At 39.3% G+C, this 25,648-nt stretch overlaps 1 protein-coding gene across 1 annotated transcript in view; it reads left to right on the top strand.

Annotated features, from left to right (window-relative positions):
• Positions 1-25,648, top strand: part of ATP13A4 (ATPase 13A4) — a 112,830-nt gene that overhangs the window by 38,127 nt on the left and 49,055 nt on the right. The window contains exons 3-8 of the mRNA XM_043593294.1: positions 7,672-7,818; positions 12,125-12,195; positions 12,287-12,367; positions 13,865-13,934; positions 15,432-15,566; positions 20,460-20,529. Of these exons, the coding sequence (XP_043449229.1) occupies positions 7,672-7,818; positions 12,125-12,195; positions 12,287-12,367; positions 13,865-13,934; positions 15,432-15,566; positions 20,460-20,529 (574 nt within the window). The remainder of the gene's footprint in view (positions 1-7,671; positions 7,819-12,124; positions 12,196-12,286; positions 12,368-13,864; positions 13,935-15,431; positions 15,567-20,459; positions 20,530-25,648) is intronic.

The raw sequence follows: 25,648 nt of genomic DNA on the forward strand, positions 1-25,648 counted from the left end.
AGAAGATAGTATTATGTTTCTTTCAGGTACACATTCTGCTTCTGAGTCTTATTCCCCCAGCTCCCATTTCAATGGTTTTTCCTTAGACATTTAGCCAGAAAGCCCTGAGATTCTGTGGGCTTTCCTATCAAAAATGATTCTTTTTTTTTAATGTTTATTTATTTATTTTGAGAGAAAGAGAGAGAGAGAGCAGTTGAGGGAGTGGCAGAGAGAGAGAGAGAGAGAGAGAGAGAGAGAGAGAATACCAAACAACTCTTCACTGTGAGCACATGAGATCATGACCTGAGCCAAAACTGAGTCAGACACTTAACTGACTGAGCCACCTTGGTGCCCCTCAGAAATGATTCTGTCATGACAAATAGTTTTTAAGCCATTATCCTTCATAACATAGGGCTTTTTATTTACTTACTTTTTTTTAGTGTACTCTTTAATCCTCATCACCTGTTTCACCCATTCCCCTCACACCTCCCCTCTGGTAACCATCAGTTTGTTCTCTATAGTTAAAAGTCTGTTTCTTGGTTTGTCTCTCTCTTTCCACCTTTGCTTGTGTTTTTTTGTTGTTTGTTTCTTAAATTCCACATGCATGAAATCATATGGTATTTGTCTTTCTTTGACTTATTTCACTTAACATTGTACTCTCTAGTTCAACCCATGGTTTGCAAGTGGCAAGATTTCATTCTTTTTTATGGCTGAATAATATTCTGTTGTGTAATATACCACATCTTCTTTATCCATTCATCAATCAATGGGCACTTGGGCTGCTTCCATAATTTGGCTATTGGAAATAATGCTGCAATAAACTTAGGGATACATATATTCTTTTGAATTCATTTTTTGCATCTTTTTCCACCCAATAGTGGAATTACTGGATCATAGGGTAGTTCTATTTTTAATTTTTTGAAGAATCTCCATACTATTTTCCACAGTGGCTCTACCAGTTTGCATTCCCACCAACAGCATACGAGGGTTCCCCTTCCACCACATCCTCACCAACACCTGTTGTTTCTTGTGTTTTTAATTTTAGCCATTCTGACAGGTACGAGGTGGTATCCCATTGCTGTTTTGATTTGCATTTCCCTGATGATGAGTGATGATGAGCATCTTTCACGTGTCTATTTTCTATCTGGATGTCTTCTTTGAAGAAATGTCTGTTCATGTATTCTGCCCATTTTTATTTTTTTATTTTTTAAAAATATTTTATTATTTTTGGGAGAGCGCAAGTGGGGAAGGGGCAGAGAGAGGGGGACAGAGGATCCAAAGTGGGCTCTGTGCTTACAGGCTGACACCAGTGAGCCTGATGCGGGGCTTGAACTCATGAGCTGCGAGATTATGGCCTGAGCGGAAGTCGGGCGCTCAACCAACTGAGCCACCCAGGTGCCCCTATTCTGCCCATTTTTAAATTGGATTATTTGTTTTTTAGGTGTTGAGTTGTACCAGTTCTTTATATATTTTGGCATGTTTTCTTTAATGATTATTTTATTTTTAAGAGAGAGAGAGAGAGAGAAAGGTGAGTGGGGGAGAGGCAGAGAGAGAGGCAGACACAGAATCTGAAGCAGGCCCCAGGCTTTGAGCTCTTTGCACAGATCCCAATGCAGGGGCTCAAACCCACAAACCACGAGATCCTGACCTGAGCTGAAGTTGGACACTTAACAGACTGAGCCACCCAGGCACCCCTATATATTTTGGATACTAACCCTTTATTGGATATGTCACTTGCAAATATCTTCTCCCATTCAGTAGTTTTGCTGATTATTTCCTTTGCTGTGCAGAAGCTTTTTATTTTGACATAGTCCTAATAGTTTATTTCTGCTTTTATTTCTCTTGCCTCAGGAGACATATCTAGAAAAAATGTTGCTACAGTTGATGTCAGAGAAATTGCTGCCTATGCTCTCTTCTAGGATTTTTATGGTATCAGGTCTCACATTTAGGTCCTCAATCCATTTTGAGTTTATTTTTGTGTATGGTGTAAGAAAGTGGTCCAGTTTCCTTCTTTTGCGTGTTGCTCTCCAGTTTTGCCAGCACCATTTGAGAGACAGTCTTACTCATTGCATATTCTTTCTTCCTTTGTCGAAGATTAATTGGCCATATAATTGTGGGTTTATTTCTGGGTTTTCTATTCTGTTCCATTCATCTCTGTGTCTATTTTTTGTGCCAGTACCATACTGTTTTGATTACTAACACAGGACCATTTGTATTGTGATTTACAGTTGCATATATGTTGCCTCATTTGGTCTATTCTGGTAGAGATCATTTTTTCCCCATTTACAGATAGAAGCATAGAGAAGTTCAGGGAAGAGCTCAGGGTCCCATAGCTGTAAGCAGTGAAAGAAAAACTTCTATTGAGAACAGAGTTGGAGTTGGAACTGGAGATTTTTTTATCTCCTGGCTAGTGAGAAGACTCCACAGAGGCAGTAGTATGAATCAGTTGAAGAGTAGAGTCTGGAGCCTGACTGCCTGGGTCTCATTCCCAGTATTGCTTTTGACCTACTTTGAGCAATGTATTAGCTCAGGCTGCCATAATAGCACACCACAGACTGGGTGCCTTAAACAACAGAAAGTTATTTTCTCACAGTTCTGGAAGCTGGAAGTTCAAGATCAAGTTGCTGGCAGGGTTAGTATCTGGTGAGATTTTTGTTCCTGGCTTGCACATGGCCAGCTGCCTTCTCTCTGTTCTCACGTGGCAGACAGAGCTGTCTGGTGTCCTCCTCTTCTTATGAGGGCGCCAGCCCTATGGGATTAGGACTTCACTCTTATGACCTCACTTAACCTAGATTACTTCCTAAAAGCCCTATCTCCAAATGCAGTCACATGGCGGGGGGGGGGGGGGGGGGGGGGGGGGGGGGGGGGGCGGGGAGGGAGGGAGCTAGGGCTTCAACATATGGAATCAGTCCATATTGGGTGAGTTACTTACCCTCTACTCTGCCTCCACTTCCTCTTCCTCATATGTTAAGAGTGGCTAACAATAGTATCTGCCTCATTACCATGAGAAATCAATGAGAAATCCATGTAAAGTGCCTTGATGAATCTGTGCCTGGCATGGAGTCATTTCCTGGACATTGGTTACTACACACTTTTTAAAACCAACTTTAACTTTTTGTTACTTTCTGCTACACGCTGCATCTCCAGATATTTCAGATGATGAGCCAGCTAACTCACTACTCCCTCTTCCCTGAGAAAGTGATCGTAAAAACAAAGCACTCAGTCTTTCCAAAAATGTATGCTGAATTGTTCAGGATATTGACATAGAAACAGACACAGCCTTTGCTGTGTCATATAACTTCCCTGCTTTGTCCACACCCCCACCCCCCACCTCATCCCCTTTTTTGGTGAACGTGTTCCAGGAGTACTGAGACAATAATTTTGTGTAAGATTTTTTCCAATGCTTAGAACTTTCTTTCTCTGTTTTATAACTAAATCCTACATTCTAGCCAATGTCAACTTTTTCCAGCTAAGCCACTTTGGGAATATGAGGTCAAGGTGTCAAGAGTATCAGTAGGTCTGGCCAACAGGGGGAAAAGGAAAGAAAAAAGGGCCACTTAAATATAAAAAGAACAGTATTTTGCCCAAGTCATGGGTCTGCAAAGGCAGCATGGTGTTTTAGAAATAACTTGAGAAATGTTATTATTGCTTTATCTATCCATAATCCTCTAAGCACTTCAACTTAGTGAGAGAGTTCATGCTCTTTAGCGTTGCAATGTATCCATCTCCAAGTGAAAAGTACTGGAGTGCTGGTGTCTTTTTGGAACTTTGCAATGGGTTACTTAAGAAGAAATTCTTAAGGCAATCTCAGGAGTACATTTTGGGTAGCAAACTCCTACACAAGGAGGTAAGTCACAACGTTGGTGTGAACTTAAAGTGACCATCACACTACTTTTAAAATTCCAACAGGTAAGATGCTTATAACAAAAGGTTGTAAGAAGATAAGCAAGGCCACTCACTTGGTGCAACTAGAAAAGTTAGCCTGGCATTTCAAAGTTCAGAAAGGGCAAGGCCACAGGAAATCAAAAATGCCCGGTTTTCCTCCCTGTACCTTTCTTTCCAGGGCAAACTGAGGTCATCTGTTACATTCAGTTCTTTGAAATGCGCTCTTGAATTATTTTAAATTCTGCTCTTAGAATTCAGCTGATTAATTCTCTTTTGATAAAGAGAAGGTAAAGCCCCCTCAATGAGACTTGAGGTGTTAAAAGTCTAGATTGGCGAGGCAAATAGTTTGGATTATTTGCATTACAAAGCAGTTATTGGGGCACCTGGGTGGCGCAGTCGGTTAAGCCTCCGACTTCAGCCAGGTCACGATCTCGCGGTCCGTGAGTTCGAGCCCCGCGTCAGGTCAGGCTCTGGGCTGATGGCTCAGAGCCTGGAGCCTGTTTCCGATTCTGTGTCTCCCTCTCTCTCTGCCCCTCCCCCGTTCATGCTCTGTCTCTCTCTGTCCCAAAAATAAATAAACGTTGAAAAAAAAAATTTTTAAAAAAAGGCAGTTATTTAAAGTGGTTGGCTCCTCAGGTGCAGTTAAGTCTCTTAAGGATCTTTACCTACTTGAGAGAGCTGGGAAACAGGGGTAAAGAGGAAATAGCCATTTCCAGGCAAAAATGTTTCTTTTTCAGAAGGAAAAATAAATTGGAAGACTCTCAGAGACTCTCAACAATTCCTCCAAGGGAAAATTAAGTTCCTATTTACAGAAAAAGCTCAGAAGCAACATGCTGCAGAAAATGAGGCCCAGAGCCATAGGCCAAGGAGCATTTGTTACACTCAGCTACTGGCCAGCCCTTGGACCAGATGCATTATGTATTACTGCATTTAATCCTCCAAGCATCCATGAAATGTGGTATTCTCATCCCCACTGGCCAGATGCAGAAAAATTCGGCTCAGAGAGTTGCCATGATTTTCAAGATGGTTCACAACTGAGGCTCAGGAAGGAGCCTGTGTTCTTTTGTTTCTGGGTAACACCAAACTGAAAACTAGGGGCCGTGGATGATGTTGCCTGGAGTGACCACCTCACCCTGACACACTTTTCCCTCCATTTCTTTGCCTTTTTTTTTTTATTAAGAAGTTGGGTAGATTTCTTTAAAAATATGAATGATTTTACAGTCTTTAACATAGTAATAAACAAGAGAAAAGTCAATATTATTGCCTTACTGTAAGAAAAATGGTTATCTCACTGAAGTATCCTTCCTTAACCTATTGAACTGTACTTTGCATTATATAGAATTGTGGGTTATAGGGCTTGGGGGTAAGAAATAAACTTAAAGGCACAGATACCTAAACACCTTTGATTTAATTATGGTACAGGCTATATAATAAGATGGAGGCCTGTAGATGAATTTTGGTCTCATGCTTGACCAGTCTAAGGCATACAGTTTGCGCATTGGATCACCCCGGGCCTCAAAGAGCTTGGGAGTTCTAGTGTTCCACTTTGCCGTTCCCTTTTTAGGCAATATAGTCTAGAGGTCTGTTTGCTGTCACACAGGGCCAAAGAGTGACAGCTTGGTTTTAGGAATCGGATTCTCTGCTGCCAAGAGAGCAGAGATTGTGAGAAACTGGATGCTATTTGTTATATGGTATAGAATTCAAGGTAATTTTCATACATAAGCCACAGAAACCATGGACAACTTGTGGAAACAAAGAGGAAGGAGCCAAGATTTAGAGTGGGAAGACCTGGCTTCAGGTCCTGCTTCTTGCCTTGCTACTCATACCAGACTGGCCTCGTCTGAGCCTCGCTGATAGAGTGCCTGGAACATAAGTGTTAAATAAATGTTAACTATTTTCATTATTATCTGATATTCAGAGGAAACTCACTCATAACAACATCATAAGTGGTCAAAGGTGTAGCCGTATAATGGTGAACTATGTCAATGTCAAGGTGTGTCCTATGGAGTTGTTGCCTATCTCACAATACCTAGAACATGCCCAAGTTCAGTGGCTCAGTCATTAGAAATTGAGTCATTTTTGCGCTCTGAAGGTAACTCTATGCAAATCTGGTTTAATTTGACTTTTTTTTTTAAATGAGGGTAATAGTCAAGTTTACTGATTTTTAGAATTAACTTCAAATTTCTATTGTTTTTTCCCCTCCTTTTCTTCTCCTCTCCCCTCCCTTCTTCTTTCCTTTCCTTCTCTTCCCTTATCTTACCCCCCTTTATTCCCCGCATCCTTTGCCTTGCTTTCCCCTCTTGCTCCTCCACCCTACCTCTCTGTTTTTCTCTGTCTCAGTCTCTGTCTGTCTCTCAGAAGCTGTGTTAGATCTGGCTGAGCACAGATACCCATCAAGCACAGTCCCTTCCCACAGTCCAAGAGGAGTGATAAGGTGGGCAGGTAAAGAGGAATGCAATGAGGTAGAGTGTGGTAAGAATTTCAAGTAACCTTATAGTTTAGGAGAAATATCACCAAGAGAAATTAGAACAGTTCTCATGATGTGAATTTTGAGCTGGGTCCTACAGGATGCTTTGGATCTAGCCCCGTGAAAGCTTAAAGAGAGTAGAGGAGGAAGTGTTTTCCAGGCTAAGGAAGCTGAAGGAGCAAAGGCATGGAGGAGGGCTTCTCTGGAGGAGAATCAATGTAAGAGATTAGCTCCAAACGACAATATATCTTCTCCTTTCTGTCCTTTTGCAACGTCAGCTGGGATACTCTTCTTGGCAAATGTAGGTGTGGTGGAGACAATTCCCAGCTCTGACCTATATTCTTTAGGCATTAAATTGTTTCCCAGGCTTGACTTCCCTTACTGTCGTTCCTCGCTCCTGAGGTGTACCAGGTATCCTAGTGGCTTTTATGCATAGCATTTACCCATTCAGATAATAACCACAGTTATTATCACATCAGTCTCTAAGGGACCATTGTGGTACCTGTTACTTAACCCAGTGCTGCTCACTCTAGTTTTATTCTCTGATGAAACCGGCAGTGAATGTGAAGGAAGTGGCTTCAGTTAGGGTCATGCAGGAAGGTGCTGCCTTGAACCCACCTGTGCTAACCTTTTGACACTTACCCCTGGGCACCTTCAATCCACACATTCAGACATGTAAAAACATCCATTCACTCTCACTGGGCAGGTCACAGTTCACCAAATGGATGGGGATATATGAGACAATAATACATGGTTCCTACCTTACAGATGGTCTAGACAAACAAGGAGAATACATGGCATAAAGTGATTAGGAGCACAAGAGAGGGGCAGCTAGGATCTTTTGGAGTGAGTATAGTGGTAGACCCTCCTTCCCCCTGGCAAGACAGTATTACAGGGGCTTTCCTGGAAGAGGTAGAATTGAAGTTAAGCCTAGAAACCCTGAGATGGTTTAATTGACCTGGTGTCCTCAACCTCAGGGACCTACAGACCCTTTTGAGTGCTTGTTTGTTTGTAAAGTTTTGCATCTGACTGTGGCCTCATGGATTTGAAGGTTATAGCAAGAAATTGGCTCTTTGCTAAGAATTTACCTCCCTCCTCTTGAGTTTTGTTATATATGCCATTGCCTCATATTGACACCCAGATTCCTCAATAAATGACCATAGGTTTTTTTTTTCCTTCAAGGCTTTATATCTGCCAGCTTTCATGGGCATGCAACTTTGTGTAGAATGTTTATTAAGTCCATAAACTTACAGGATTATGTGAAAATGATGTTTCTCAGGTTGAATTTTAGCTTGATGACTTCTCTCAACTTCATGGGGTTTTGGTGTCTATTTCCTCAGGATGAATTCCACACTTACTCATGGAAAAAGGTAATGTGGATCTACTTGTCATCATTAAACAGCACGTTTGGTGTCACTCCTGACCACCCTCTCATTACAGATGAGGAGGACATCATAAATAGAGCCATCAGAAAGCCAGACCTAAAGGTTAGTACATTTATGCTAACTGCTAATGCTAAAGAAATTTAATTCTCTCCCCAAAATTTAAGGTTAAGTTCAGATCCTCCACCACACCAATCCTCGACAGTATACATAGAACATTATAAAGAACATGTACTTTGGAGCTGGACAGACCTGAGTTCAAATCTCAGCTTCATCCTTCTAAACTGTAGAGCCTCGGATCCGTTACTAAACTCTGCCAAGTTTCTGTTTCCTCATGTATAAAATGATGATGATAATGCCTACCTCTAATATCCACTGATGGCATTCAATGAATTAAGGAACACAAAAATCTTTATGGTGCAAGATACGTAGTAGTAGATACTCAGTACATGTTAGCTCTGAGTAGAATCAAGCCCTCTGTATGATTATCTATGAAATGGGATGATGACCCAGAAACATCCCAGGGACTTCCTTATGTCTGCAAAATGAACTTATTTTGAGTTCTGTCATTCAAATGGTTTGGGTTACTCCCTCTTCTCCATTTGAAATTAGTACTACTTGGATTATGACTGGTTAACATTCATATTAGAAATGTATTTTATAAGACAGGCTGTTTTTCTCTTAAGTTCATGTGTGTTGGACAGCTGTTTAACTTAGTTTTATGAGCGCAAGGTCAGTTTTTTAAAATAATAAAACTTGATTGCTGAGCAGTTTCTCTATTGTCAATTGTTATCACCCAGGTGTCTTAATTGCCCAAACAAACAAAAACAAAAGAGGTCAAACACCTCCAACCAGCAGATTGCATAATCTGTCAGGGGGTTATTCACCTGCAAAAGTAGGCATCCCAAATCAACTTTAGGGACCTGCCCTCAGGTTATTATTGACCTTCAGCTTCTTTAATAAGTGGGCAAAAAGATGAAGAAATGCTCAAATAAACATAAAGACGGGGCGAAGGTCTTGAAATGGAAACCTGTGGCACCAGGGTGGTATCTTCATTTACCAGCATGTGGCTTAGGGGGTTTGGCTAATTACTGTCTCTCTGAGCCTTGAGCTTCTTATTTATAAAATGAGAGCAATAACCCCTTCTGTGCCTGTTCCTCAGGCCATTGTACACCTAAGATGAGAATATGGACATTAGGGTGATTTGTGGACTGTGATGTGCTACTTTCATAAAGGACTGAAACTCGAATGAAAACAGAGGAGAAGCCACAGGCTTCAGCCATGACGATACTGATGGCGAGAGCTGTAAGGGCAACAATACCAACATGATAACCATTCAAACCATTCAGGGAGAGTTTGGAGATCTGCTCGGTCAGGTTTATAAAAGCCAGCTAAGAGGAGACTTAACTATTATTCTGGGATTGTGTGCAAAAGTAAAACCCAGTGCTTAACCTGTTAAACAGGACGCTCTCACAACGTGTTCCAACAAGAAATGAGGAACAGGAAGCCTGGGAAGGGGCAGGCTTCCTGGTTCCAAGTAGAAAGCTGAAAATCACCTTACCGCACACTCCTGATGTCTTAATTTCAGTTTCCTGCTCTGAAGTTCTAGGAAGTGGGCAAATAAACTCCACCCCATGCAAATAGTGTGCTTAATATCCTCTTACCTGGTGTCCAGAGCCTGTGAAAGTGAGGAGGGAAGCAGAGAAATTCCAGGCACAGATGATTCCTGCTAGGAGAATTTTAAAGATAATTCAAAAGGTCTCTGATGGGGTCATTCTTCTCACTCTGTGAGGGATGGCCTCAATAAATTATCAGGAGGAGCACCTGGGTGGCTCAGTTGGTTAAGCCTTTGACTCTTGGTTTCAGCTGAGGTCATGATCTCACAGTTCCCGAGTTGGAGTCCCGCATCCAGCTCTGCACCGACAGCATAAAGCCTGTTTTCGATTCTCTCTCTCCCCCTCTCTCTTTCCCTTCCTCACTCGTGCTCTCTCTCTCTCTCTCGAAATAAATAAATACACTATTTTTTTTTAAAACAGAAGAAATTAACAGGAGATCATGGAATCTTCTATTTTCTGACCTGAGGTAAAACTTAGTAGGAACCTCTTTATTCCTCATTATTACTGCCTTCATCTGCTGATGTTTTGTGTTTGTTATGTTTTATAAGCTTCTCAATCTCAGTCTGTGCCTTCGCATCCTCTGGATTTAGGTTCTCTAATTGAGCAGGGGCCTCATATCCTCCCACAGTTTGTCCTTTAAAAATGTTCTAACCCAGATTTGTGAACCCACGGAAGGAAAAAAGGAGGCAGCCTCACTTAATTCAACTTGAATCCTGGCAGCTATGGGATTTTTCATAACTTCTTCTGAGACTGGCTTGAATATCATATCCTTTGAGAGCCTGGACTCTGGAGCCAGTTTGGTTTGAGTTCAAATTCAATCCCTACTTAATAGGTGCGATCTTGGGCAAAAGACTTAAAGTGAACTTCAGGGATGAAGTGGCGGTGAGAATAATATCTGTCTACCAGAGATTGATGAAAAAGACTAAAGATGATGTGTGAAAAGCCCACGTACCCAACAAGCTGTGATTACAGTCCAGCTCTGCAGAATTGCAGGGACTGAACAAGACAGGCAGGTGTGAGACAGGAAACGTGAGGTTGCAAGGTGGACCATGGCAACCAATCTCCTTCAGACACTCTTTCCTCTCTCCAACTTGCAGCTTGTGAAGGAAGAATCACTCCCAGTGGCAGTGCACCCCAATTTTATACTGAAAATCAATTGGAAAATAGGATTTATTTTTTTAAAGTTACTTTGCAACCAATCTCATTGAAACAAATCGATTCTGTAAAATAAAATATACAGCATTTAATGCTCTCACTGGGTAACTATGAATGTGTGTGTGTGTGTGTGTGCATGCACGCGTGTGTGTGCACCCTCGTGTGCATGCACATATATTTATCGAATAGGATTCAGATTGATTTGGTGTACCCCGGGTCTTGGAGCTTAGGGATTTCACCTCTATTTCTAGATGTTCATGTGGTTGTAAAAGCATTCATTCACTTCTTTACCAAAAAACATGTATTGAACACTTTTTAGGTTTCAGCTGTATACTCTTCTCAGTTCTAGAATTTATCTAACGATTATACTGACTGTACTATTCAGTGGTATAGAACAAACCCAGAAGAGTGCAGTGGAAATTAGAGATAATCTGCTCAATTGCCTCAGTTTATTCATGGGGAAACTATGGTGCAGAGAAATTTACTTGAATTTCTCAAGAACACAATTCTCAGAGTAGCTATAAAAGGAAGACACTGTTTCTCAACTTTGTCTGCACATTAGAACTATCTGAGGAAATTTAAACATATTTATGCCCAGGTTGCACCCCAGACAAGTGAAATCAAAATCTCTTGAGGGTGAGACCCTGGCATTAGTATTTTAAAGCTTCCAGTTAATTCCAATGGGCAAAAGGAGGTTATACCTATTGTCTCATAACAACATGGCACTATATCTCTTTGTGCTCAGTTAGGTCGCCAGTTAATGGAAATTCAGATTCACATATACAGTTGCTTAAAGAAATCAGGAACAAGAAGGCGTAATTGCCATAAGCGTTAACCTTACCTTTCCTTTTCACTGCTGACATCGGACGCTCACGTCCTGGAGAACATTTTCTTGCAAAAACCTCCTCACTCTCTTCTAGAACCTGCTGCCAGCCTAATTTTGTTTCACAGTCTCTTCTATAGTTTTCTTTGAAAGTCCATTGCCCACAAGACAAAGTCCGAGATACTTCACCCTAGCATTTAAGACTGTACACTCTGATCTTTATTTATCTTTCCAGCCTCATTTTCCAGTCTGCAGTCAAGTAGACCCACTCATTTGCCCCTCCTCACAACCGACTTGTGCAGAATCTCTTCAACATGCCCTCTTTCCTTCTTATCTGGGCAGAAGTCTTTCAGCCCTTCAAGGCTGCAGCTCGGATGCCATCACTTCCATGATGCCTTCAGCCATCTGCCCACTCAACATTTCTACGGCATTTCAATACCATACATCTTACTTGATCATATTTTTATTTCTTTGACATATATATTGGACTGTATGGTATAGTTTTAACTTTTGTAACAGATTTTCTTCCTTTGTTAGGTTATCAATAACCTAGTGGAACACAGAGACAGAGTTTTATCATATATACTCATCTGCATAGTAAGCCCATGCATGATACACTTCGACTGAATGAAAACTCCTAAGAAAGAATGCCACTTGTGTAGCAGGGAAAGTTGCAGTAAGTTAGGAAAGGATAATCTTAAAGAAGTGTATTAGAGCTCTATTTTTGCTTCTTCTGCAGGCACTTCTTTAGCCACCAAACTGCTATGCATTTACTGATCCCTACACGAGAGACTTTCTTAGTACTTTTCTTTTGCAGGTGAGATGTATAAAAGTGCAGAAAATAAGATATGTTTGGAACAACTTAGAAGGACAGTTCCAGAAAATTGGGTAAGTCATTTCAGTAATTTCATCTGAAACAGAGAAACTTATCTCAAAAATATAATTTCTAAATAGGTCTTTCTCATTATTATTATTTCAGTTCTTTGGAAGACTGGCTCAGTTCTGCCAAGATACATCTGAAATTTGGATCAGGTCTAACAAGAGAAGAACAAGAGATTAGGTACCATGCCTACTGTTTTCTACATCAGCTCAAGAGGATGGTTGCCATCAGCCAAATAGAGAGCCTAGCAAATCATTATCTTAGCTGGTCAATATCAGAAAACTTTGTAATGCTCTATTCAGTATTATTGAATTCAATGCATGCACATACCTTCTCTTGCTTCATCGGATCAGCGTTGTGGGGGAGGTAGAATGAACATCCTCATCATTCCAACATAATACATGAGAAATCTGAGGCTCACAGAGGTTCAATGGCCTGAGCAAAGGTCACATGGATTGGAGGTGATAGAAGAGCTGAGTCTCACAGGTTTAGTCCTCTTTCTACTCTACACAGAGCTTCTCAAGGTTATAATAATGGGGTTGAACCAGTTTTGGTTGTAATCAGGAAATATATTTTATGCCAAGATCACATAGTTGAATAATAATTGCAGAGCAGCAGAAACTGTTGTGCAAGAACTGGAGCTCCATGATTCCAAAACAGTTCCAGGGCAGAGGAACCAGGCTGAGGAAGAGCACAGTGTTGAATAAGTCTATCAGTAATTCACTGTGTGGTTTTGAGCAAGGAACTTCTCATCTCTGCGCTTTGGTTCCCTAGTTGTTAAAAAGGGGAGGAGGACTTTGGAAAGACCTTGCTGGTCCTAAGTTTCTGTGATACTTGTATTCCCCTGCACCCCCATTTGCCAGTACTTTGAAGGGACCCAGAGCCTTTCAGCATCCGCATCACCTAGAAGCTTGTTAGAAATGCAGAATCTTAGACCACACATCATCCCTCTGAATCAGAATCTTCACATTACCAAGATCAGGAAGTCATGTGTATGAACGCTAAATCTCAGGAGACCCTGCTCTAATACATTTGGCCAAGCTACCTGATCTGAATATCTATATAGGAGGCACAGAGAGCGTGGTCAGTGTTCCCAACAGCAAAACAGCTCATAAAGGGTCCTTGCTCTGCATAATCTAAGAAATATACCTCTAGGTTTTCAGTTAAAGGGTGTATAACTTTGAGTATAGAGCTGTCTTTGAGATCCCAACATCTTTTTGCTCACATTAAAATAAATTCTGCAGCTTCCCAGAACTAAACAGGAGTAGGAAGGTAGGTCCAGTACTTCTTACTAGTAAAACTATTTTCTTGCAATGATCTCTCCATCCCACATCCACAGAGCCACAGTTGGGGACAGAGTTGAGAGAGTGCCAATCTGGAAACTTACTTGAGTGAGGCAACCACTAATATTAAACACCCAAATTGCCATCAGGGAAATATTTAGACCTCAGGAAGAATCTAATTTAGTAGATGCAATATGATCATGTCTATTGTTTTTGTCCTTGGGAACCGCCCCCCCCCCCCCCACTCAGTTATTTTGAGAAGGATGGAGATATTATGTAACAAGGGAGGCTTACCTTGACTGGGAGGAAGTGAATAGGCCTTTTTTCGAATGAGTGAAAAATAAGCTTCATTTTTATTAGTTGTAACTGACTGACCTATGATCTCTCCCTATAGGAGGTTAATATGTGGACCTAATACTATCGATGTTGAAATCACACCAATTTGGAAACTACTCATCAAAGAGGTAAGCAGGACTTACTCTTGGCACTAAATAGAGGATAAAGGAGTTTATTCTAGTCAAACAATCAAGAATGCTACTTGTTAATAAGTAACTGTAATTTGTGATATTTTAAAACAGTACAAAGGATAGATTCTTCATATCTCTTTTCTATTGTTTTCCTTGGAGACCATCTTTTCCACATGTTGCCTGGCACAGTATAACGACACTCAGGTGTCTACTTATCCTTTAATAACTGGGTGAACCTCTTCTCTTTCTTTCTTTCCTTGTTAATTCAATGTTTCTTAGCCTTTCCCAACTTTGTGAAACTAAAATAATAATTAAAAATTTTAAAACTCAAGACATTTCTTATGGGCAACATAATTTCCTCAGCATTAGCCTTATTAGTTCTCTAGATCTCAGTGTTTGTGTGGGAGGGAAAAAAAGGACTTGACCATCATTTATTAAGTTGAATTTTTCCTCTTTGAGTCTACCATTGAGCTTATTTTTCATTTTGCAGTGATTATTATGAAACTATAACCATACAGCTGTACCCTGGGTCTTTTTCTGAACTTTACTTCTACTCCTACTTGTTTTTGAAAAAACTTACTAAACCCAAGGTATTTTCTCAATATTTCTAGTAAGAAAGGAAGCGAAAGAAACTGATGGGAAATGTTTCTGTGTGCTCCTTCCCCAACCAGAGGCAAAGATTACTGTTCCCATCTTAGACAGATGGAAATCAACTGGAGAGCATTTGAATAAGGGTACAAAATGTCTTAAACCAAAGCAGGCTAACAACTGTGGAGTTAGCCTCTCCCTTCTTCCACAGTGTCCTAGATGTTCAAGGACAGTTTCCCAGTTTCAGCTTGGCTCTCTACTTATGAGCAAATGTAGTCTTCAACTTATCCATAAATCTAAAGTACTTTGATGGCTTAGAAGATGGCAGATGGTATGTCCTAGGGAAAAACAACAGACTCGAGAGCATTTTAACTCCGTAAACCTGAACTAAAACTTCACCCTTCTGAAGGCCTGTACATGTGAACTAAACCTCATAGTATCCACACCCTACACCCTTGTGATGGTCATCATGAGGGCCCACGAGACACTACTTTGTGAATGATAAGGTGCAGCAGTGATTAAAAGTAAGTGCTCCAGGGTCAGCTCCCCGAGTTCAAGGCCTACTCTGTGATTTGTTGCAGCTGTGTGACCTTCAGCAAGTTTCTCAAGCATCTCATGTCTCAGATCTCGGGATCTGAGGCTCAGCTTCTCCATCTTTGCAATGGAGATAAGTAATAGCTTCTGGGTAATAAGGTAATTATGGAAATTAAATGAGAAAATTCAGGTAAAGTTGCTAAGCACAGTGTCTGGCACGTGACAATTGCTGAATAAATACAGTAAGAATGAGAATATTGTATGGGGTGGTTGGTGTCACAGAGATGCTTTTGAAAGCAAACAAGTCAATGAATAGCTCAGTGCGAAGACTAAATATCCCCATTGCCTTCCTGTTTTTGTGTCTGCCAACAGGTTTTAAATCCATTTTACATATTTCAACTCTTCAGTGTCTGTTTGTGGTTTAGTGAAGACTATAAGGAATATGCTTTTGCCATCATAATCATGTCCATCATGTCCATAGCGTTGACGGTATATGATCTCAGAGAGGTGAGTTTTTCCCCCACCAATCTTGTGGCCACAGAAAGGGAACAGTAGGACCTTTATTGGAATACTGTTAGAAAGAAGAATCAGGAAATAGCCATTGCCCACTCCACAATAAATGAGACCAAGTTTGTAAATATCTAGCACAAATATTGATACTCAATAACGTTAGTCCTTTTCCTTCTATTACATCCTGATTCCTAACCTTCCAAGTTATTTTTCCTCCTCTCTTTAGTTTATTCAGGCTGATCAGCCAGAGGAATTTACAAATATCTATGAATTGTGCATAAGTGAAAAAATATGTACAGAGAATACTGTCAAATCTTGAAGATGATGGGAGAGGGTGCAAGGTGGAAGGGTCTGTTTCATAATGACTCTTTGCCTTTTCTAGTTGGTCAGTACTTATTTGTCAAAGCCTGAGTCCGACACTAGTCTTTCTTTATACCCACGCCAGGGGATCTAGGTGCCGTTGGGAAAAAGTCCTGTAGAACAGATTGGTTGATGACACTCTAAATCCATGAATTCCATCCTTATCTGGGCAAGTTTTCTGTAGGTCCCTGGTCAATGCACTGTCCCATTCTCAAAATTAAGAATCCACACCAAATATTTCTCCATGAGAGAGATCTACTGTTCATCTCATAGTCCACTTCTTCAATTCAGCAGATAATCTCACCACTTGTTCCACAAGGAAGATAGAAGCCAGAAGACAGGAATTTGCTCAACTCCCCACTCTCCAACTGTCAAAGGACTCTGTTTCTGCCTCCCACCCACCCTGCTCTCCCATTATGGAGGAGAAAGGGCCCCTGCCTGGGCTTGCCAAAGCATCCTCTCTGACTTGCTCAGGGTGCTTCTGTGGTCCTTCAATGACCTCCTCACTCCCTCCCCCAAGGGCCTTTCTGTTAGCATTTAAATGTGCTCAAGTAAGGAAGCAACCATTTCTTTTGACCCCGCTTCCACCTGTAGCTACCACTCTATCTCTCTTCTCCCTTTTACAGCAAAACTTCTTTATGCGTGCTTTTGTCACTTATTGATCTCCTGGTCTCTTCTCATTATACTGACCTGATTTCCTCTCTTGTGACTCCATTAGAGAACCCTTGTTAAGATCACCACTATAATCTTAAGGCCATAGGTGGTTATAAAATTTTTTTTTTAAATTCCTTTTTTTTTTAAATTTTTTTTCAACGTTTTTATTTATTTTTGGGACAGAGAGAGACAGAGCATGAACGGGGGAGGGGCAGAGAGAGAGGGAGACACAGAATCCGAAACAGGCTCCAGGCTCTGAGCCATCAGCCCAGAGCCTGACGCGGGGCTCGAACTCACGGACCGCGAGATCGTGACCTGGCTGAAGTCGGACGCTTAACCGACTGCGCCACCCAGGCGCCCCTAAAAAATTCCTTTTTTAGGGGCACCTGGGGTGACTCAGTCAGTTGGGCATCTGACTCTTGATTTTGGCTCAGTTCATGATCTCTCGGTTCGTGGGATTGAGCCCGGTGTTGGGCTCTGAGCTGGTCCTGGAGCCTGCTTGGGATTCTCTCTCTCCCTCTCTCTCGGCCCTTCCCCTGCTCACGTGCGCGCTCTCTCATTGTCTCTCAAATAAATACATAAACTTTTTAAAATAAAAATTAAAAACTTCCTTTTTTTATTTTTTTATTTTTATTTTTTTTTTTAAATTTTTTTTTCCAACGTTTATTTATTTTTGGGACAGAGAGAGACAGAGCTTGAACGGGGGAGGGGCAGAGAGAGAGGGAGACACAGAATCAGAAACAGGCTCCAGGCTCTGAGCCATCAGCCCAGAGCCCGACGCGGGGCTCGAACTCCCGGACCGCGAGATCGTGACCTGGCTGAAGTTGGACGCTTAACCGACTGCGCCACCCAGGCACCCCAAAAACTTCCTTTTTTTAAACTAGTTATTTTTTTCTTATAGAAATAGTAATATATGCACATGATTTTTAAAAAGTTCAAATAGAACACAACGGTATAAATAAAAAGTAAATATCCCTCCCAGTTTGGATCTCCCAGTATCCAGGTTCCCTTTCCAAAGGCATTCACTGAGACCAAAAGTTCTATGACCTTGAGCAGCGTTAAACACATAGGCACTAATTTGTTTCACACAAATGGAAACACTATGTGCACTGTTGTGCGCTCGCTCCCATTTTTCACCTAATATATCTTAAATATCTTTCATGTCTGCCCAAATATGTTTTCTCTAGATGCACCATAATTTTTGAAACCAGTCTGATGTTGATGGATAGTTAGATTATTTCTAGTCTTTTGCTGTTAAAACAATCGCAATTCTTGCACATCTATCTTTTTACACATCCACATATATTTGTGTTTATAAATATATATAAATTATATGTATTTATATTACACATGCATATGGATATAACAAGTATACATATGTGTGCTTATATATATTGACATAGAGACATAAAATTTTTTTTAAATTTTTTTAAATGTTTATTTATTTTTGAGACAGAGAGAGACAGAGCATGAACGGGGGAGGATCAGAGAGAGAGGGAGACACAGAATCCGAAGCAGGCTCCAGCCTCTGAGCTGTCAGCACAGAGCCCGACGCGGGGCTCGAACTCACAGAGGGTGAGATCATGACCTGAGCCGAAGTGGGACGCTTAACCGACTGAGCCACCCAGGTGTCCCGAGACATAAAATTTTTATACCTGAAATTACTTAATTATAAACTAGGTATACTGTTTTCATAGGCATCCTCAAAAGGCATCTTAAACAAGTAATACTAATTTACACTTCTCCCAACAGTAGAGGAGTGTTGGTTTCCCTTATCTTTGCCAATATAAGTGACAATAGAATTGCATAACTTCAACAGCATGTTTTCTATTACAAATTGAGTACTTGCTCATGTCCTAAGCCATTTGCATTTCTTTCACTGTGAACTGTATTCGTGTCCTTCATTAATTTTTATTGGACTGTTGGTCTTTTGTTTGTTGATTTCATGGTCCCCCTCCTACCGCGGACACTTTTTTTTTTTTCACTCTGCAGCTTTTATTAAACTTCTCAGTTGCATTTGATAGTTAACTGCTCTGTTGCTTCTTTTTGAAGGGCTCTTTCCCTTAGACTTCAGAGACAACACACTCTCCATCCTCTCTAGTTGCTCTTTTTCAATCTTTTTTATAGTTCATCCTCCTCTAGTGGCTTTTTGTGGGGAGGCAGTGTCTCAAAAGCAAAACAATGTGCAAACTATACAATGTATACTCTACCGCATATACAATGTATGTTCTATCTTTCTCTCTTCCCCTCCACTTGTGCAACCACATTTATTTCTTGTGTTTTCTTCAGAAGAAATTTTTAGGCAAGTCAAGCAAATGCAAATATATGAACCTTGTTTTTCCTTCTTTCTTATGTAAAAGGTAGCATCATTATGTAATCTCCTACCTTGCTTTATTATTATTCATAATAGTATGTCTTCATGGCGTTTTCATGTGTGTATATTGAGAGATTCTTCACTGTTCTGATAGCTGTATATACCAATGAGTTCTAAAATGACTTTCAAATTTGTATATATTTCCAGCCCAAACATTTCTTTTGAGTTTGAGACTCATAGATTCAACAACCGATTTGATTCAAAGTCACTTATTTAGGGAAGTTTTCTGTTATTGCTTCTATGGGCTGTATATGCTCCAAAAGCATACCTTTTTTTTAAATTATTGATTGTAATGATACATTTACATTTGTGACTATTTGATTAAATATATTTCTCCCAGTGGTTTGTAAATTCCTTGCTAGTAAGAACTATATCTTTTTTTTTCTTTTTCTTTTTTTTTTTTGAACATTCTATCCCCACCTCTTAGCATAGTCCCTGACACATAGAGTTTGTGTAATAAATGCTGAGTGAATGAAAAAATGAATAAAAGGATACATTAATAGCAGAACACTGTCTTTCACTATGTGTTACTCTATTGTTCTTAGGACATATTAATCAGATTTATAAATGATTTATGCTAGAAGGTTTAGGGGGTGTCATAAATGGCAAGATCAGAAGAAAAAAATGAATACACTAGATGATTAGGAGTTTTAACCCCTAGAACCAGATAGTTCTTTTACATAACAGTTTCTTTCTTTTTTAAAAATGTTTATTCATTTTTGAGAGAGAGAAACAGAGACAGAGACAGAGACAGAGACAGAGCATGAGTGGGGGGTGGGGGGCAGAGAGAAAGGGAGACAGAATCCGAAGCAGGCTCCAGGCTTTGAGCTGTCAGCACAGAACCCGACACGGGTGTTGAACCCACGATCTTTGAGATCATGACCTGAGCTGAAGTCAGCCACTTAACCTACTGAGCCACCCTCTTTTACACAACACTTTCTTTAAAAATGTGAAATCAAATGTAATTTTATTGTATTTTTCTTTTTTATCCTCTTACTGATTCACTCTCAACGTCCTGTGTATTTCATATATTAAAACAATGTATACTGTGAGGAATAGTAGGCACCACTAAAACTCCTTATAAAGTTACAGATTAAGAACTCTGATGTGGAATAACTCAAAACTGAGATATTGCTTAGTTCTCAAAGCTATTTAGGTATGAACATTTATCTTGAATGACTCAAGTTCTTGATGTTCTCTGCTGAAAGAACTAAATACAAATTTATGGTCATCAAAAACTACTTTGAGTGAACAGAGCATGCTGGGAAATTTCTTTCTATCAAAGAACACATACTTCTTACTGCTGGTGAACAGCACAGCAAGTTGGATGACTTTTCAGGTAACTAATAGGCTGCTTGGTCTTTCATTTTTAGCCAGTGCATTCAGTTGGGAACAAGTCAGTGCTCTATCTTTAAAGAGACTAGCACTTTACTGAATTAATACCTGGGACTTCTCCTCAAGTAGAAAAGCCTTTTTTCCCATTTTCCTTTCTTCTTTTTCAGCAATCTGTAAAGCTCCACCACCTAGTTGAGTCACATAATAGCATTACAGTCTCCGTATGTGGGAGAAGAGGTAAGTCTCATTATTTTAGATCTGTGTGTTGTTCATAAGGAATCAAAACGGGATTTAAACCTGTATTCCTGGTTGTTGCCGCTACTTTCCTCTTCATATGTGTGTGTGTGTGTGTGTGTGTGTTTCTGGTGCACTGAAAGGAATGAAGGACTTGAGATGTTTTCACCTTAAAAAGAACTTTACTGAGGTAAAATTGACATACAATAAGCTGAACATATTTAAAGTATACAATTTGATAGATTTTGACTTATGTACATCCTTGTAACTATCTATGAAACTATTACCACAATAAAGATAATGACTATCCATTGCCCCCAAAAGTTCCTTCTGTCTGTAACCTCTCCCTACCCATCCCCATCCTCAAGCAACTGCCTTGCATGTTTAGAATTTTACATAAATGGCATTGTACAGTGGGCATTTTTTGTCTTTTATAAGATATTTTGGGTTAATTTTACTGGAATCAAAGTTCATAATTATTTTACAATGCATCTATTTTATTAAGTATATCAATAGTTTATTCCTTTCTATTTCTGAGTAGAGTCCCAGTGTATGGATAGACTAGTTTGTACACCCATTCACCTACTGATGGAAATTTGGGTTGTTTCTAGTATTGGGCTATTATAAATAATGCCTCTGTGAAAATTTGTGTACAAGTTTTTGCATGGACATCCACTTTCATTTCTTATGGGAAAATACATAACTGTGGGGCGTCTGGGTGGCTCAGTCCGTTAAGTGACCGACTTTGGCTCAGGTCATGATCTCGCGGTTTGTGAGTTCAAGCCCCGCGTCAGGCTCTGTGCTGACCGCTCGGAGCCTGGAGACTGCTTCGGATTCTGTGTCTCCCTCTCTGTCTGCCCCTCTCCTGCTTGCTCTCTGTCTCTCTCGCAAAATAAATAAACATTTAGAAGAAGAAGAAGAAGAAGAAGAAGAAGAAGAAGAAGAAGAAGAAGAAGAAGAAAATACAAAAGTGCGAAATGGCTAGGTCATATGGCAGGTAAGTGTTTAACTTTTTAAGAAACTGCGAAATTGTTTTAGAAAGAGTTTGTACTATTTTACATTCTTAACAGCAGTGTATGAGAACTGCAGTTGCCCTATACTCTTATCTGCACTTGGTATGCTCAGTCTTTTTCATTTCAGCCATTTTTAACAGGTGTGTAATAATATCTCATTGTAATTTTAATTTGCATTTCCTCAATGACTCATGGCACTGACCACTTTTTCAAGTGCTTATTTTCTACATATATATTTTGTTTGGTGAAGTTAAAATTTTTGTGCTGCTAGATTCACTTTTATTAATTGACTTTTGAGATTTCTTTCTGTATTCTGAATACAAATCTTTTGTCACAAAGATGCCTTGCAAATATCTTTTTCTCACTCTGGGACTTAGCTTTCCATTCTCTTTACAGTGTCTCCCAAAGGGTGGATATTTCTACTTTTGTTAACGTCCAGTTTATCAAATTTTCCTCTTGTGGATCATGCTTTTTGTGTCAGATCTAAGAAATCTTTGTCTAATCCAAGGTTATCAAGCTTTTCTGTGGTGTCCTAATGTAAATAAGTGCTTAACACATAAGTTCTTAATGAATATTTACTCAATAAATTGATGTGAGGTATTTTTTTATTTGAAAATGTATTTTTATAACCATACAATGGGAAATAATGGTTATTTTCTTTTTTTCAATTTTAAAAGCTTTATTTAGGCGTATTTTATATAACCTATAATATTTATAGGTTAAATAAATATAATTTATTGTCCAATTTGCTTCCATACAACACCCAGTGCTCATCCCAACATGAGACATCCTTTGCAAAATGAAGGGTTACAAGCTGGTACCTTCCTTGGAAATCCCCCACATTTGGGAAATTTGTTAAAGGTTAGGGTAGATTGAACAGATTTAACAATATTTAACAACTTTGTTGCATATGAAGTTGGGGAGTAAAAGTAGGACACTTTCCTAAAGGACTGAATAGTCTGAATAACTAATTTCATCAAGAAATAATCCATAGTTTTCAAAATGAGATAGTAATTATGAATATAACCTGGTGGCAAAATTCTAGTCTTTCTTTATCCAACCCTTAGGTTGGAACACACCTGGTTCTCAGGAGGAGAGAGGGCTATAATTAACAACTACAATGCATACTTTTCTATCACACAGACAAGCAACAAAAAGCTATAAAATTTGTAGCCCAAACAGAAACGATTTGGGTCCCAGGATCATAATGTTACATAGAATGCAGGGTGATGCCCCCTGTCACCCTTCCTCTCAGACCTCCAAGTGATGGGGTTCTTTCCAAAAGGGGAATGTCCTTCGTGAGAGAGAAAAAAGCCACATTCAGATTAAATTAAGTGCCGTGTTTTTGTTTTAACAATTGGTAGCAAAAACCAGGCTGTTGCTTAGCTTTATTTACTTACGGTGGCTAAGAGTTTGGGGTTGCTGCTGGAAAATTGGGTGCTTAGCAGGGTTTATAACCAAGTTAGCTTTGGTGAGTGGAAGAACACGTCTTTGAACTCATAAATAATCAGCAACACTGCCACTATATTCCTTTCACGAGACTACCGGTGAAGTCCTTGGTGGCTAGCTGATAACCATGAGTGTATTGTTTTTGTTTCTGTTTTTCTCCAGGTGTAAAAGGCCTCCTCCAGACTAGACATCATTAATGAGGCTTCTAATGGACAAATATACTTTCAATCTTTCAGGACAATCCTTTGCTTCCTACTGTAAATTAGTATCGATCTGGTCTTCTAGTTATTTCTCCTTTCAGGCACAATAGGAAAATTAATGTAGTAAGTAAAGTTCTGCCTGCTGTGAAGCTTTTCTTCTTCACGGTCATTCTGGGACCCTTTTAAGCCAGGATCTAAAACCATGAAATATTTGGGATTCTTTCTTGTCTGTTAATGATCACAAAAAAAACTTCGTCTGAGGTCTTTGATGTACAATGAGGAACAGACAACAGAATGACAAATTTGGGAAGACATGTTGGGAGATGAGAAAAATGTTCTTAAAATTCACTTGGATTTTAAAAATCTGATTGAGTCTTATTTTGTTTATAAGTCTTCTACCTGATAATTGAATCTTGTTGGAAACTCATAATTTATAACGGCCAGTCATATCAGATAACGTTGAATTCATGATAGACAGGTAAAGGCTCTGGTTTTTAGTCTCCCTCAGAGATTAATAGAAACAAACAAACAAACAAAAACTACATTGGATTCTAGAATGTTCATAGTTTTAGGTTTCTTATTTAGATCTATATTGTATTTTGAATTTTTTTAAAGATTGAAGTTCATTTTTTTTTTTTTTTTGCAAATAGACATTCAAATGTTCCAATATCATTTGTTGAAAAGACTATCCTTTCTTCACTCAGTTGCCTTTGCATCTTTGTAAAAAATCGGTTGTTCATATACAGGTGGATCTGTTTCTAGACTCCCTATTCTATTCTACTGATCTATCTGTCTGCCTTTATACCAAAGCCACAAGGTGGCTTTATAATTAGTCTTAAAATAGCATAATGTAGTCATCCAACTTTGTTCTCTTTTTCAGAGTTGCTTTGGTGATATCGGGCCCTTTGCATTTTCATAGGACTGTTAGAATCATCCTGTAAATTTCTAACAACAACAACAACAAAAAAAAAACATGATGAGATTTTGATTAGGATTGTGTGAAATCTGTAGATCAATTTGTGGAAAGTTGACATATTAATAAATTTGAGTCTTCTGACCTATGGACATAGTATGTCTCTCCATTTATTCATTTTGGTTAATTTGGTCTTCTTTCTCTCAGCAATATTTCACAGTTTTTGGTGTGTGGGCCTTACACATTCTAAGATTCATTCCTAAATATTTCATGATTTTGATGGTCTTGTGAATGGTATTTTTAAATGTAAATGTTCAATTGTTCGTTTGCCAGTAGTTTCCTCAAATGCATGTGATGATTCATCTCTAAGCACTCTTGGGTCTGTATTCTGAACTCATAGAGACCTCTGGATTTTGTCTGGGTTCCCCTTCCCTGCACAGTGGCCTGGGAAGTCTCTAAAAGCAGTAAGCTAAGCAATTGCAAGGCACCTTCACTTGTTTTCTGTCTTTTATTGCTTATGTTCAGTGCCCCAAAACCATTGTTTCACATATTTTGTATGGGTTTGGTTGTTTCTGGTGGGAAGATAAATCTGTTCTTTTTTACTACTTCTTGGCTGGAAGTGAATCTTGACCTTTTAAAAATAACCTGGTTATTTTCTTGCTTAATTTTTTATGATGAAACATTTCGCATACAGACAATAATGGAGAGAATACAATAATGACATCCATGTGGTTTTCACTCAGAATCAATGATTATCAGCTCATTGAATCTTTTTTTTTCCAACTGTCTTACTACCTCCTTCACTCTAGATTTATTTTGTTGCTATTCCAGATATCATGTGATTTCATTTGAAAAAAATTCAGTATATATGCAAAATATAACAATTCCTTTTAAATTTCTTTACCTAAAAAAATAAAATAGCTCCATAATTTAAAAAATCAATTATATAGAAGTATTCAAATTTTCTTAGTTGAGTCACCAGTGTGTGTTTATACATGTATATACATCTTCAAATCAGGATCTAAATAAAGTCCACATACTGCAATTGATTGATAAGTCTCCTCTAGTTTATTTTATAATGATTTTTTAAATGCTTATTTTTAGAGAGATAGAACATTGGAGAGAGAGAGAGAGAGAGAGAGAGAGAGAGACAATTCCCAGCAGGCTCCACACTTTCAGCATGGAGCCAGCTCTCACAAACTGTGAGATCATGACCTGAGCCCAAATCCAGAGTCAGATGCTTAACCGACTACACCACCCAGGGGCCCCAAGTCTCAAGTTTATTTTAACTCTACACATTCCCTCCTCCATATCTTACATTTTCCTTGCAAATTTTTTTGTTGTTGTTGAAGAAAGGAAGTGGTTCATCCTGTGGGTTCTACAGTTTGGGTTATGTTGATTGCATATTCATAAAATTATTTAACTTGATTTTCTATTGCTTGCAATTCCTGTAAATTGGTAGTTAGATCCAAGGCTTGAGTTTTTGGCAAGAATACTTCATAGTTGATATAGTGAACTTCTTTTTTTTAAGTTTATTTATTTATTTT

Source organism: Prionailurus bengalensis, chromosome C2 (assembly GCF_016509475.1).
Source record: "Prionailurus bengalensis isolate Pbe53 chromosome C2, Fcat_Pben_1.1_paternal_pri, whole genome shotgun sequence".
Lineage (NCBI taxonomy): Eukaryota > Metazoa > Chordata > Mammalia > Carnivora > Felidae > Prionailurus > Prionailurus bengalensis.